Raw genomic sequence first — 13,728 nt, forward strand, 5'->3', positions numbered from 1 at the left:
GCGCAGCGCCGCGGCGCGCGGGCCTGGGCGGCGGGCGTGCAGGGGGCGCGGCAGCTCCGGCTCGCTGGCGGCCGCGCTCCGGCTGCCCGGTCCGGCTCCCACCCGGCGGCGACGGAGGCGACGGCGAAGGCAGCGGGTCCCGGCCTCGGCTCTGCGCGCCCGCGCTCCCGGCACCGCAGCCAACAAGTTCGGAACGAGACTGACAGCTCGCTCGCCCATTCGTCACCCGCGCACCTGCATATGCATGAGGGGGCGGGGCCGCGCCGCGGGGTGGGGCCGGGGGGGTCCGGGGGCGCCCCAGGCTTTAAAGGCGGCGGAGGGCGTCGCCTGCCAGCGCCCCGGCCTGGCGCGCGCCTCCCAGGGCGCCCGGGCGGCGGGGACACGGGGCCTCGGGGTTAGCGCGGGCCGCTGGGGCCCCGCTAACACCTCCGCATGAGTCGGCGAGGCGGGCGCCGCAAAGCGGCCTCCCTTCCTCGGCCTGGGCCCCCGCCGGGTGTCAGAAACCAGGGGTGGGGTGCCCCGAGGTTGCCGTGTGGTCCCCTCCCATCAGTGCGCCACCGCCGCGCTCCTCGAAGTCCCAGAGGAGATGCCGCCTCCTGCTGTGATCAGGGCTCGGCCCCCACGCGGGGTGGCGCGGCCCTTGGGGCCAGAGCCGGGCCCAGCCCCTACTGCGCGCCCCCCACCTCCTCCGGGAATCTCCCCCTCTCCGCGCCTCTCCTGCCGCCTCCACGCCGGCTGCAGGGGGCGCTGCGCCCCTCCGACACCCCTGCCTTCCCCTCTGCGAGGCGCGCCGGTCATGCAGCCAGTCAACAAATGCTCCAGGGTGCAGACTGCTCAGCTCGGCGCTGTCTTCGGGTCGCCAGGCCATGCCCTCAGGAAATGCTCAGGCCGCATTCCCCGTTTCCCGCCTCTCGCCCCCCAAGCTCAGGTCTGGGTTTGGGGGGCAAAAGGAGGGAAACGGGAACAAAAGTCGGCAATGCCTGTCCCTGAAGGCTACCCCAAGAGAGGCCTCCCCCTGCTGCCCTGGTCACCAGGCTTCCACACCCCATCCTCTGCAGTCACCTCCTTGCCCTCTCCCTGGGTGACCTCGAGGCTCCGCCACAGGGTCAATACCAAGGGCACCTTGCCTCTCCTCCACTGAGTGCAGTCCTTTCCAAGGCTAGGGGTCACCTTGGTGGTTAAAGATCCCCACATGGACAAGACGGGTCCTCAACCCATCCCCGCGATAACTGAGCTGTGTCCTCTCCCCCAGCTCCTCTGGCAAATCTGCCCTGTGCCCGGAGCTGGGTGACAGTGTAGCCCCCCAGCGTGGAGCAAGTCACTGCCACAATGGGGCTGGGGCTGAGGGCTGAAAGAAGAGAGCTTTGGAGGCACAGGGCCTGTGAACACCCCATATGCAAGGTCTGCCTGCCTCATCCCTATTTAGCAGCCCCTCCAGGATCCAGGCCGCAGGCTCAGCTGAAGGTCCCTAAAGGGGTGGGTCATGCCCGCCTCAGCTGGCTTTGCTTACTCAGAATGCCCACCCCAAACCTAGTAGCAGGTAGGCTTCGTGGGGATTAAGACATAAGCCAGGATAAGGCCCGCACAGAGACCCCCAGCAAATAAGAGAATCCAAGCTGTGTTCAGAGCCTTCCAGTTTCCACCTTCCGGTATGTGGGCAGTGATTACCGCCCACGGGGGGAGGGGCTCCCTGTGGAGATGCCACCCCTCCTATGCTTTGGCCTGGGGGCAGGTACTCAGGTCCGCGAGAGAAGGAAGCCCCAGGACTGAGGAGCGCCCTGCCCGGCTCCAGAGGCCCAGGGCTCCACCCCACCTATGCCCACTGCCCCACTGTGGTGGGGGAGGGGTGCTGGGTGCCTCTGCTGGGCACTCGGCCAAGTGGTGAACAAGGGAGACTCCATCCCTGCATACCCTCAGGAGCTCCCGGCCCAGGGGTGGAGAGAGGACTTAGACAAGTAATGCAGAACCTGGCATAGGGGGCCGCCAGAGGGTTGACAGGCACGGGTCAGTCAGGCCAGGAGCTAAGAACAGCATGTGTCAAGGCCCTGGAGCCACAGGAGGGGGACCCTGGTCAGGGTCCTGACTACAACCCAAGGCCAGTGGTGGTGACATGAGAGTCCTCCCGCTAAGACCCCACAGGGGTCACCAAAGCAACTGGGCTGGGTGGGCTGCAGTGACCTACATTTTCACAAAGACCCCTGATTGTGGGGAGGGGACAGGCACAGGGGTGAGGTCAAGGATCTGCCATGGTGCAGGTGAGGGGAGGGCATGGTGGCTGGGCTGAGGTGGGGGAATTCCAGCGTAGGAGGGAACCCAGGGAACAGCCCCTCCAGGTTCCCCTCCCTGGTCCAGCTCCCAGCTTCCTGCTTTTGGCCAGCTGTGGGAGGAAAGGATTGAAGAGGCTGGCCACGCAGCGGCTAGTGGCCATGCGGCTGAACTTTGAGGGCTTGTGTGGGGCCTGTTCCCGCAGCATCTGCATTTCAGCCAAGGCGCCCCCAGCTCAGAGCTGTCTCAGCACGGAGACCCCAGTGAGCGATGCGCACTCATCTCAAGATTCAAGCTCAACCCGGTAGGGGCCGCAACCTGCCTGGAGCCCTGCCCACTGGCCTGCCCAGCCTCAGGGTACACAGCCCGGCCCATCCTGCCAAGCAGGGGGATGGCGACCCCACTGCCTCCCTCCAGGCCCTTTGGAGTGAGACCTGCCTGGGTATCCGTGGCCCAGGTCAGGTGGGTGAGCATCAGGGCAGTACCAAGGGGTCAGTCCCTGCCCTCCTGCCCAGGGTGGCTCCCTCTCCCTGTCTCCTTCCGGTCCTGTCCCCAGGTCCTGGCCACTACCTGGACCTCACGATGTCTACAAGAGGACCCAGGTCAGGAAGGTGGCCGCACCCGCCCTTGGGGAGGAGGGGGACATAGGAGGCATCGGAGAGGGGGTCCCTTTCCTGCAGGAATTTCTGCAGCCCTTGAGCCAGAAATGCCAGGCAGTTGGACCCTGGTTTGAGTTCCCAGAAGGCAGCAGTGGGAACCCTTGCCCCTTATACAGATTTGACAAAAAGCATTTGCCCCCTGGTGCTGCACCTTGCTGGGTGAGGGGCTGAGATCAGCGGGGACCAGGGCTCCAGCCCCAACCCTCACCGGACCAGGCTAACCAGTCTCTTCTAGAAAGGGACCTTGTCATTGTCCTGGGGCCTGCTGGACCACAGCACCCTCCAGCCTCCCAGAGCCACCCGTCCCCCAGCCTGGAGGGCTCCCACTCTGAGGGGCTTGGGTGTGCTCTGAAGCAGGCAGTGCCCAGCTTGTGTGCAGAGGGCAAGGGTGCAGCCACTCAGCCTGGCCAGGGGCTCTGGGCCCACAGGGCACTCCTGGGGACCAGGCTGGGGACAGGCTGCCAGAGGTTTGGACAGAGCCAGCGAGGCTCGGGAGTAAGCTGTGCTTCCGCCGGGTCCTGCAGTGCTAAATATAGCACAGGGAGGGGAGTTTCCGGTTACAACCCCCTCTCCAGTGCCGGGAAATCAATGCCAGCTCCATTAGGCCCGGCAGCGCTGCCTGCTGATCCACCCCATCAGGCTGCGGAGCAGAGTGAGGGGCTAGACTGCACCCAGGTCCAGGTGCCCTGTCACCTGTCCCCTCGGTGCTTCAGGGGCCAGACCCACCTGGTGCCTGTGAGAGGTCCCTCTGAGGCAGTGGGCAGCCTCTGCTGGTCAGCCCGGAGGGCCCACTGCACTCTCATGGGGTCACCAGGCAGGCTGCTGGTAAGGGCAGCACAGCAGGGCTGCTGTGGGTCAGGCAGAGCTCCTCTCCTGTGAATATCCTGCTGGGGCCTCATCTGGGTAGGGGGAAGCTGAGGCTGGCCAAGACCCACGCACCCATACGTGACAGTCCCTCCCTGGCACACACCTCATACCAGACAGCCCCTCTGCAGCAGCCCTGTCACTGGCCTTGCTGATGCCCGCAGGGTTCCACCTGGGCCACAGCCAGCATTTGCATACAGGTGGCACTGCTTTTGTGGGCCCCTGAGGCACAGCCTCCTCAGGACAGCCTCTAATGCCAGGCTGCCTGGCACTGTGCTGGATGATAACAGGGGGTCAGTCCCCTCCTCCCCACCCAGGGTGCCCCCCTGCAGGGTACTGAGGCTCCCTTCACTTCACAGTCCCCTTCTCTACCTTCCTGAGAGCTAGAGCCTGGACCTAATGATGTCCAGGAGAGGATCCTGCCCAAGACTGATGGCCCAGCAGTGCCCTCAAATGCCCACAACCAGTGCCAACACAGCCACTCACCTGCGGAGCCCTTACTGTGCACCTGTGGCCCAGGAAGCAGACCAGGCCAGCAGGGTTCCTGCCCCACAAGCATTGTGGGCACCTGGGCAGCAGCTCTGAGCTGCACGCATCTCCCACAGCCCCACCCTCAGGACATGTCAGAAGGCAAGGCCAGGGCATACAGGCCAGAGATGCTCAGGGGCCAGTAGAGCCTGGTGCTGGGCAGCCCAGGCTGAGGCCGTGCCCCGGGACCAGGATCGGGTTAGCACCAGGAACCTGGCCCATGTCAAGAACACTGGCCCCGTGTCCCCACCCTGTGCCACCACCCCCTCCTCTGGGGGCAAGCCTGCAGACATTTCTGCATACCCCACAGGCCGAGGAAGGTCCCCTGGAAAACTTCCAAGGCTGGGGGTGCATGGACAGCTACTGGGGCCCCCGACACGGGGCAGCTTTGGCTCCTGCCTCCTGTGCAGTGGCTCTAGCCCAGCTCGTCAGAGTGGGGACCGCTCACTTGCCCCAGGAGCAGGCAGCGCACTTTCCCTGCAGTGAGCAGCCTGCAGTGCTGCCTGCCCCATCCCGACACCTGAGGACTGGCTCAGCCACCACTCCTGGGAGCACAGCTCACACTGCAGCCCTGTGACCAGCAGGCCCACCCCCAGGCATGCCATGCCACCCTCCACGAGTCCCAGACCCCACCCCTCCTAGTTCCAAGAGAAGGCACAGCCTGGCCCTGCCCATGGCATCACCAGGCCTGTCCTCAGCCCCACAGCAGCCACTTGCATGGCCTGCCACCAGTTGCTCCTGCTACAGGAGAGCTTGCCATGTCCCGAGGGCCATCTCAGGTCAGGGTCACTGCTCCCCGCCCCTTCCCCAGTCCTCTCCAAGGCCCTGGTCACAGCTCAGAACCAGCAGGCAGAGGCTGGAGCTATGTAAGCCTTTATTGGGCGTGCAGGGTGTAGGGTAAGTGGCCAAGACTGGCCTCTGTCTAGAACCCTGGAGTCTCACTGGAGATCCAGGTTGGGGGCCACCTGGCTGAGGAACCACGAGACACCAAAGATGACGCCGAGGGTCTTCGGGACGTCCGGGTTGTCTACAAAGGCCTGGGCGCCCTCCAGGGGCAGGTGCACCACCTCAATGAGCTCACCTTCCTCCGCCAGGCCCCCACCTGGACCACTACGCTGGGTGTCTGTCACCTCTGTGTAGAACATGGTCTGTCTGGAGCCAGTCAGTCCCACTCCAGACCTACGGGTTGAGACAGGGTCTGCTGAGTCACCCCGCTGGCCCCCTGGCCCTTCTACCACCCTCGGACCCACCCTCTCTACTCCGCTCCCTCCAGCCCTCCAGTAGGCAGGACTCTGGGATGCCCTCTCGCACCCGGATGCCCACCTGATGTGCCCGCCTGTGGCCCCTCCCCAGCAGGGCATCCCTTCCCTGATCAGGTTGTACTCGCCAGGTGGGGAGGGTGTTGTAGACGTGATTAAGGACCCTAAGCAGTGACTTAAGCTCATCAAAATGGAGAGCATCCTAGGCGGGCATGGCCCAATCAGGAAGCCCTCCGGAGACTGTTTCAACGCCAGAGAGGGAGAAATTCAGACCTGTCCTGCTGGCCCTGAAGAGGAAGCAACCGCCATGCTGGGAGGGGCCAACAGCCAGCAGAGAGGTAGGACCCAGTTGCCAGCCACCAGGACCTGAATTCTGCCATAACCACGTGGGCCAAGGACGCCCCATGCCCCCATGAGATTGCAGATCCGGCTGACAACCTGCCTGAAACCTATCAAGGCTGAGCAGAAGACCCCACCCCTGTATGCAGCCCCCAACCACAGACACCCTGAGGCTGTTCCTGGTGGTGTTTGGAGCCCCTCAGTCTGTGGCTGGCTGCAGAGGCCCATGCCAGACCCCAGCCCATACCTGGGGACACAGGCTGGCTAGGAAGCAGGGATAAACCCAGCAGGCTGGGAATGGCCTTCCCGCAAGGGTTCCCCACCAGGCACCCACAGGACACAAGTTTCAAACTAGGGAGAGCATGCACTGACCCCCCGCAGCATGGCAGAGTGGGGTGGGGTGGCAGCGAGGTCCCCAGGATCAGGTCCAGTGGCCCAGGTTGGAGAGGGGTGAGAGGGAGCCCCCTCCCTCAGTGGGCAGTGGCCAGAAGGGGGCTGCTGGCAGCCAGGAGGGGTCAGGCAGCAAGGGAAGGTGCCTGGACTGGCGTGTGTGGAGGGAGACCACGGGCTAGGAGGACAGGATGGCAGAGGGGCGAGGCTGCATTCTGGAACAGGAAGGGGAAGGCGAGGTGTGGATCTGGGGAGAAACGGGACTGAGGGGCATCTGAGAAGATGACCAGGGGGTGGGGGAGCCCTGGCTCGCCCCAGGAGGGGCTCTCTGGTACCGTGAACGGAGGCCAGCCGGAGGCCTGCAGGGTGGAGGCCGCCCTCTGACACGGGCCCAACATGCACGGGCAGGGAACATACTGGGGGCTTCCATGCCCCACCTTCAAGCCTCCCCACCCCAGACCGACCTTACCCAGCTGCTTCCTTGCCCTCTAGCCCCTCAACTCCCGCAGACCCCTTCCTGATGGCCCATTTCCGGTGGCGGCCACAGCTGCACCTCTGGGGGAAGTGGCGGGTCTGGGGTTTCCAGCCCCGGTTTCCGCTGGCTTGGGAAGGAGACAGGCCCGGCCCTTGGCCCGGGCTGAGAGGAATCTGCCAGCCAGGCTGGGCGATGCCTCCCCCACCCCAGGGCACGTTCCAACTTCACTCCATCACGCCCCAAGCTGACTGCCTTCCCGGGCCTTGTCCTCTGCAGCAGCAGGTAAGAGGCCTGGCTCACCTCCAGAATCAGACACAGGGAGCCACGGGCGCTGCCACAGGGTGGGTGAACTTTGCTGTCAGTCCAGCCCCCCATCAGGCCCTCAAAGACAGACGCCCTGACCCCTAGTCAGCCGCATCTCCAGTCCTGCGTCCCTGAAGCCACGGCCTGCTCTTTACAATGCAAGTCTAAGCAAGATGCCCACTTTCCAGAGCCCTCCTTGGCTCCCCAGCAACCTCACAATCAGGCTGTGGCCCAGAGGTTGTGCCAGTAGAACCACCGCGACCAGGGCTGCTTGACCACTTGCCCTGAGAGCCTATGCCGTGCAGCCCCTCTGCCAGGATTCTGTCCAGTCCCACCTCCTCCAGGGGGACCAAGGGGACTCCAACCCCTCCCATGCCTCCCAGCTGTGCTCAGTACCACGGGCCAGGGAGGTGGGGCACAGTGGGCATGGCCGGCCATGGGGTGTACACCTGCAGAAAATGAAGACCCACCCTTCACACCCAAGTCCACCCTTCAGCGTGGAAATTCTGTTTTGTTGAGACAGAGTTTCGCTCTTGTTGCCCAGGCTAGGGTGCGATGGCGCAATCTCGGCTCACCGCAACCTCCGCCTCCAGGTTCAAGCGATTCTCCTGCCTCAGCCTCCTAAGTAGCTGGAATTATAGGTTCCTGCCACCACACCTGGCTAATTTTGCATTTTTAGCAGAGACGGGATTTCTCCATGTTGGTCAGGCTGGTCTCGAACTCCTGACCTCAGGTGATCCACCTGCCTTGGCCTCCGAAAGTGCTAGGATTACAGGAGTGAGCCACCGTGCCTGGCCCAGCGTGGAAATGCTGCCTTTAACTTGGAGTCCACCTACCCAGGCAGGAATGCGCCCAGGTGAAGTCCTTGAGGCTGCTGAGGCGGGAGGACCGCAGGTTCAACCCTGAGTGGCCCATGTGCCAGGCTGACAGGCTCAGAGACTTCCGGTGCTTCTCCCAGTGGAGTGGGCCCTGGCCTCTGGAGGAGATTGTGGAGGCTGGTGCTCAGCTGGTGGGGCTGGGGGGACTCTGACACCCTCCTCCTTCCCCAAGACCTCAGCTGGAGTCAGGAGCCCATCGTAGTGTCCCTGGGGAAGTGGATGGGCTTCATCCCAACATCTTATCCTGGGAAGGCAACCCCAGCTGGCAGGCCTTACGGGGCAGGAGTTGGCGCCTCGACTTTGGTGGGGTCACGTCCCGAAGCACAGGCTCCAGGCCATGCCTCTTCCCCAGGAGAGCTGGAGCCACTCCTTGTCCAGCCCAGGACACAGCTTCTCCCTCATTCCTGAGCCACCCTCTGAGAACAAAGCTGTGACTCACCCCCACCCCCAGCACCCGGTCTTAATCCTACAGGAAGTAGAGGCACCTGTCAGCAGCAGCTGCCACCCGGCCTGCCCCACACGGCTGGGGGCCGCAGGCTGGAGGCATGGGGCTGAGACGCTCCAGAGAGCCCCAGGAGCCCAGGTTCCGGCCTGGCTTAGGCTCTGAGGCGCACTCTGTCCAACCCTCCCCTAATCCCAGGTTGAAAAACAAGGAGAAACCCATCCTGCTTGCACACTCCCAGGGATGGGCCCTCACTCTCTCCCAGGAAGTCCCTCCCATCTCGAGCCACACCACAGACCTGAGGGCCTGGTCCCACTCACCAGTATGTGGCGACCCGGCGCAGATCAGACGGGGCCAAGTGGTAGCCACACTCCTCCCAAGCCTCCTTGCAAGCCACTTCCTCCAGCGAGAGCCCAGGCTGGTCCACAAGGCCGGCACACAGCTCAACCGTCACCCCCGCTGAGCCGGGCAGGGCTGGCTGCAGCTCCCGGGGCCCGTCCTGGTCTGCAGCTGCTAGGGACCCTGGGAAGTGGCGCTCCACCTCGCCCGCATACACAGCTGCGTGGGAGGAAGCCAGACTATGCTCACAGCCACGTGGTGGCCACCTCCAGGTCACCCGCGCAGCCAGGCCCCCTCCCAGGGCCTCAGCTTCCCCTGGAGCCCCCTCCCACATCTCTATTCAGACCCTCAGGACCACAGGGACCTGCAGGTGACCCTGCGGATCCCCTTCCCACCCCAGCTGGCCTCACCTGGCCGGAACTGCTTCACCAACACCAGACTCCTCCGAGACGAGTTGAATAAGAGAACGGTCACGCTGTGCACAGTGGGAGGGGCTCAGCACAGAAGCACTCCACTGGCCCTGCTTGGGGCCCTGCCTCCCACCTTTCTGTTCCCAGCATGGCCATCCCACCTCCTTGCCAGCAGCCCAGGGAGGTCAGGCCCCTTGCTCAGACAGGATGGCTGAGGCCCAGGCAGGACAAGAGCTGTCCAGGGTCACAGTCCGGCCAGGACCCAGACCTGCTGTATTCCAGCTGGCAGGACGGGAAGCAGGGGACAGGGAAGGACACATGGGCAGCTGAGTAGGTCAGGGTGCTAGCAGCTGCGGCCGGGTGACTGACAGGACGTTTGGCCCTCACTGACCAGCTGCCCACCGGCCACACTCCTCGACCCACGTCGCCATCCAGCCCAGACCCTGGATGCTAGGGGCAAAGGCTCCAGGACGACCTCTCCCTGCCCTGAGAGGACCTGCCCACTATCACGGTCCTGGTGCCCTGAGCTAAGACCTGACTCAGCCCCCAGGCCTCAGGCTGACCCCTCAGGGACAGGAAACTCAGAGGCCAGGCAGAGAGAAGGGACTTTTGGAGCCCACGCAGGGAACAGAAACGTCAGGCAGGAGAGGGCCCCTTCCCCCTGGGCCCAGCGTTCCCGTGGACATCAGTCTGGGGCTTCCCAGTGGCCAGGCTGGGCCAGGCTCTCACCTGTCATGCGTCTTCATGAAGTCCCAGGACTTCTGGGCACCGTTCTAGAAGAGGCAGATCAGCGGTTACAATGTGCCAGGATGGGCAGAGGTGCTTGGGGAACCGAGGAGGCCACAGACCTGCTGCACCCACTCCTAACCAGGGAGATTGGCTCACGGCCTGGGCCCACGGGACCCAGGAGCTGCAGCTCCCGTGGGCAGAGGCGCAAGCAGCCTGGGAGGGGCAGGAGGTCGAGGACAGCCTAATACCCTAGGAGTGAGGCAGAAGACCAGGGCAAAAGGCAGGGAAGGTGTCCAGGCACCCCAGGAAACACTGCCCAGCACAGACCGAGCACAAGGGGCTGCAGAGAGACGCACACTGTCAGCAGGTATGGGAAGGCTCATGGAGGCTCAGGGGGCAGGCACGACTCCCTCACAGCAGGGCAGGGAGGGCCCCACAGGCGGAGGAGAGGTCAGGTTTTCCTGCTGAAGCTTCCTTGGGCCGCTGAACAGGGGGAGATCCGAGGGCAGGAGGGGCCGGCACCAGGAGCGGACGGGGCAGGGGGCACCCCAGGCAGGTAGGAGATGGCACTGCAGGACTCGGTGACTGTTGTCGATGGTGACCAGGCTGGGCCCTGCCTCCCACCCTCCCATCCCCAGTTTCTGGCCTTGGCTCTCCCACATACCCTGTGGTCCTGTTCTCCTGTGGCCACCCTCCACCTTCCCATGCCCACACGCTGGGCACACCGCCCTGGCAGGCCCCTGCACCCTGGGTGGGCAGGTGTGTGGGCTGGGCCTGCTGGGGGAGGCTGGAACTGACGGATTCTGAGATGCACTCCCATCTTGGGGGCTGGGCCTGGGGTCCCACGGGGTCCCATCTCCGGCAAGCTCAGCCCATCTGCCACTCCGAGGCCCAGAGGAGCTGCTCATCCCACGCTGGGGGCTTGCCCAGGCTGTGAAATGGACAGAGGCCTGAGCAGCAGAGACACAGGACGTGCAGCCGGGACTGCAGTAGAGGGACTTCCTGAGGACTTCCGGGAAGAGGTGACAGAAGTCAGGGAAGCGATTCTGGGCAGGCAGCGGCACAGAGGCCCTCTGAGCTTGGCTGCGAGGCAAAGGCGTCCTGGGAGGACAGTGCCCATTTCCAAGGGAAGGGAGGGCCAGTGTCCTGCGCAGGTCAGGCTGCCCAAGAGGCTGTGGGGTACCACTCCCGGGAGGCGAGCCCAGGCCTGCCTGACATCCAGCCACCCCAGAGCCAGCCACCCAGCCAGGGCAGGCTTCAGGGAAGCCCCTGCCCACAGCCTGCCATGTGCCTGCTATGCCCATGCCCCCCCACCACCACTGCTTCCCCCTGAGTAACATCACCCCATGCAGGTCTCAAGGACCCTCTCAGCTCAAGGTCAAAAGTGTGTCAGACCCTTAGGTCCAGCCAGGTCAAGGTGCAGAAAGGTTCAGGGAGGCCACTGAGGCCTGGGAGAGAGGGGCAGGGCTGGGTGCAAACAAAGCCGCATCACCTCAGAGCCATGGGGGTCCCCCGCCTTTGGTCTGCCTGACATCACAGGCCTCCCCTGGCTGGATGCAGCAAAAAGCTGAGGGCTGCAGCTGTCCCTGGGTGGCAGCCAAGGTCCAACCCAATGTCCCTTGGCCCTGAGGAGACACCGCCCGGCCTGAGCCTACATCTGTGTCCACCACAGCCACGGCCCACACCAGCTCAGCTCTGGTTACCAGAGCCCTTCAGTAGAGCTGTGCCAGTGGGTTGCCCGCTGAGGCTGAGCGCTCCGCTGGGCGGAGCACTTCACGGGAAGTGAGGGAGACAGTGCTGCCACCAGGGCCACAGAGGGCACCTGCCTGGGCTGTCCTGTACCTGCTGCCTGAGGCCCAGCCCTGTGGGGACTGTGCAGCCACAAGCAGGCATCCCATGTGGCCATCAGGGAAAAGGGCAGTGACCCCATGTCCCCACCTGCTGTACCTCGACTGATGCCAGCTGCCCCCCGCCAGCACCACCAGCTTAGCTTTGCCTTGGGGAGAGGGATCCCCTATCCTCCAGAGCCAACAGGACTCCCGCCACAGGGAAAGCGAGGGGCACAGGGCCTCTCTCAGGCTGGGGGCCAAGAGGGCTTCACAAGGATGGTGAGGGGCAGCGTCCTGGATGTGATGGGGGGACAGGATGCCCCCTGAGAGGGCACGGCGACCTGGACCACCTGACCTGATAGAGAGGCTGGGGGTGCTGGACTGTGGCCAGGAAGGTGGTCTTTGCCTAAAAGGCATTCAGGAGCTCTGGCAGAGGGGAGATCTGCTGGGAGCAGGCGGGCATGCAAGCCAAAGGTGGGGCCCGAACAGGACAGGGCTGGGCTCAGAGGAAGACAGGCTGGGACTCAGTGATCCAATGGATGTGGGAAGAAGATGGCAGTAGCTCCTTCACCCAACACATATGCCTCATGCCTGTAATCCCCATGCTTTCAGAGGCCAAGGCGGGAGGATCGGTTGAGGCCAGGAGCAAGATCAGCTTGGGCAACAGTGAGACCTCGTCTCTACAAAACAAGTTAAAAATCAGCTGGGTGTGGTGGTGTGCACCTGTGGTCCCAGCTACTGGGGCAGGGGCTGAGGCAGGAGGATCACTTGAGCCCGGGAAGTTGAGGCTGCAGTGAGCTGTGATCATGCCACTGCACTCCAGCCTGGGAGACAGAGAAAGACCCTGTCTCAAAAACAAAACAAAACAAAACAAAATATTCCTTGTGAACCTACCATGTTGCCAAGTGAGGCAACACAGCCCCTTGTGTCGGGGCCTGGCATGGGAGAATGTGACACCCTAGGAGGTGGGGAAGGCTGAGCTTAGGCAGATGGAGACTCCAGGGAGATGCCCTCCCTGGAAAAAACCCCAAGGAGGAAGCTCACTTTGAGAGACTCGCTCAAATTCTCACTCAGCTCCTTCTCCTACCTCCCTGCTTCCGCCCTCTGCACTCCTTGCTCCTTCCTCCTCGGCCCAGCTATCTCCTCCTTCAAGTTGTAGCATGAAAGCCACCACTTCCAGGAAGCCTTCCCCGATCCCCAGGGCAACCAAGCAGTCCCACTGCCAAAAGGGTCGGATTCGGGGGACGGGGAGGATAGGGCCCAGCAATGCTTCCTTGAAAGGATGAGTGGTGTCCCCTCAGATGTCCCTCCTGCAGCCCCTCCCCGGCCTGGGGGCTCACTGGGTCTGGGAACCCGCGATCCGCCGGGCGGAGAAGGGACCGACCCGGAGCTCGGCGGGAGTCGGGGGCGGGGCTCCGGGGCGGGGCCCGCAGCGCAGAGGGCGGTGGGCGGGACGCGGGTCGTGGGCTGGGCCGCCGGCGGGGGCGCGGAGGGCGCGGGGCCGCGGGCTCACCTGGCGGTAATGCAGCGTGAGCGGCCGCAGGTAGGGTGAGGCGGCGCAGCGGCCCACGGACGCTCCCTCGATGCGGTCCATGGCGGCGCCAGGACAGGCGGGGGTCGCGACCGCAGCGAAGACCAACCCGGGGCAGCGCCCTGGCCGGACGGGAGCCTTCGGGCGGGCGCGTGACGGCGGCTCTGAGCATGCTCCGTGGGTGCGCGGGGCGGGGCGGGGCGGCCGAGGTGGGCGGGGCTCGCAGGTGCCACCTGTCGGGTGCTGAGCGCCTGGGGGCGCCGGTCGCCGCGGTGCCAGGGGAGCCGCGCAGGCACGTGGGCGTCGTGCAGAGGAAGGACTGGCTGGGTGGACCCCGGCTTCCGGGCGGGGCCAGCCGGACCGGGGTACAGTGCTTGGGTGGGACTCGGGACCTCTTGGCTGGGGGAGGGAGGGCCTGGCGGTGGTTGGAGCCAAGGGCCTGCCCCTTGGCCCATGGTGCGATGGGCCGAGTGGATGCCTCCCCACTC

The 13,728-nt window shown here is 64.6% G+C and overlaps 1 protein-coding gene across 2 annotated transcripts; it reads right to left on the bottom strand.

Moving 5' to 3' along the window:
* Nucleotides 1-5,173: 5,173 nt before the first annotated feature.
* NUDT14 (nudix hydrolase 14) lies at nucleotides 5,174-13,411 on the bottom strand. Of its 2 annotated transcripts, XM_023205790.1 has the most exons (6): nucleotides 13,223-13,360; nucleotides 10,545-10,811; nucleotides 9,881-9,924; nucleotides 9,152-9,216; nucleotides 8,723-8,960; nucleotides 5,174-5,495 (listed from the first exon to the last, which is right to left on the bottom strand). In XM_023205790.1, exons 2-6 carry the CDS (start codon nucleotides 10,734-10,736, stop codon nucleotides 5,255-5,257), a joined length of 780 nt encoding a protein of 259 aa, XP_023061558.1. In that variant the 5' UTR covers nucleotides 10,737-10,811; nucleotides 13,223-13,360; the 3' UTR covers nucleotides 5,174-5,254. The 2 variants fall into 2 exon arrangements, with proteins under 2 accessions (XP_023061558.1, XP_023061559.1); XM_023205791.1 differs by lacking the exon at nucleotides 10,545-10,811 and having other exon boundaries at nucleotides 13,223-13,411.
* Between the last annotated feature and the right edge of the window lie 317 nt (nucleotides 13,412-13,728).

Source organism: Piliocolobus tephrosceles, unplaced genomic scaffold (genome assembly GCF_002776525.5).
Source record: "Piliocolobus tephrosceles isolate RC106 unplaced genomic scaffold, ASM277652v3 unscaffolded_15579, whole genome shotgun sequence".
Classification (NCBI taxonomy): Eukaryota; Metazoa; Chordata; class Mammalia; order Primates; family Cercopithecidae; genus Piliocolobus; species Piliocolobus tephrosceles.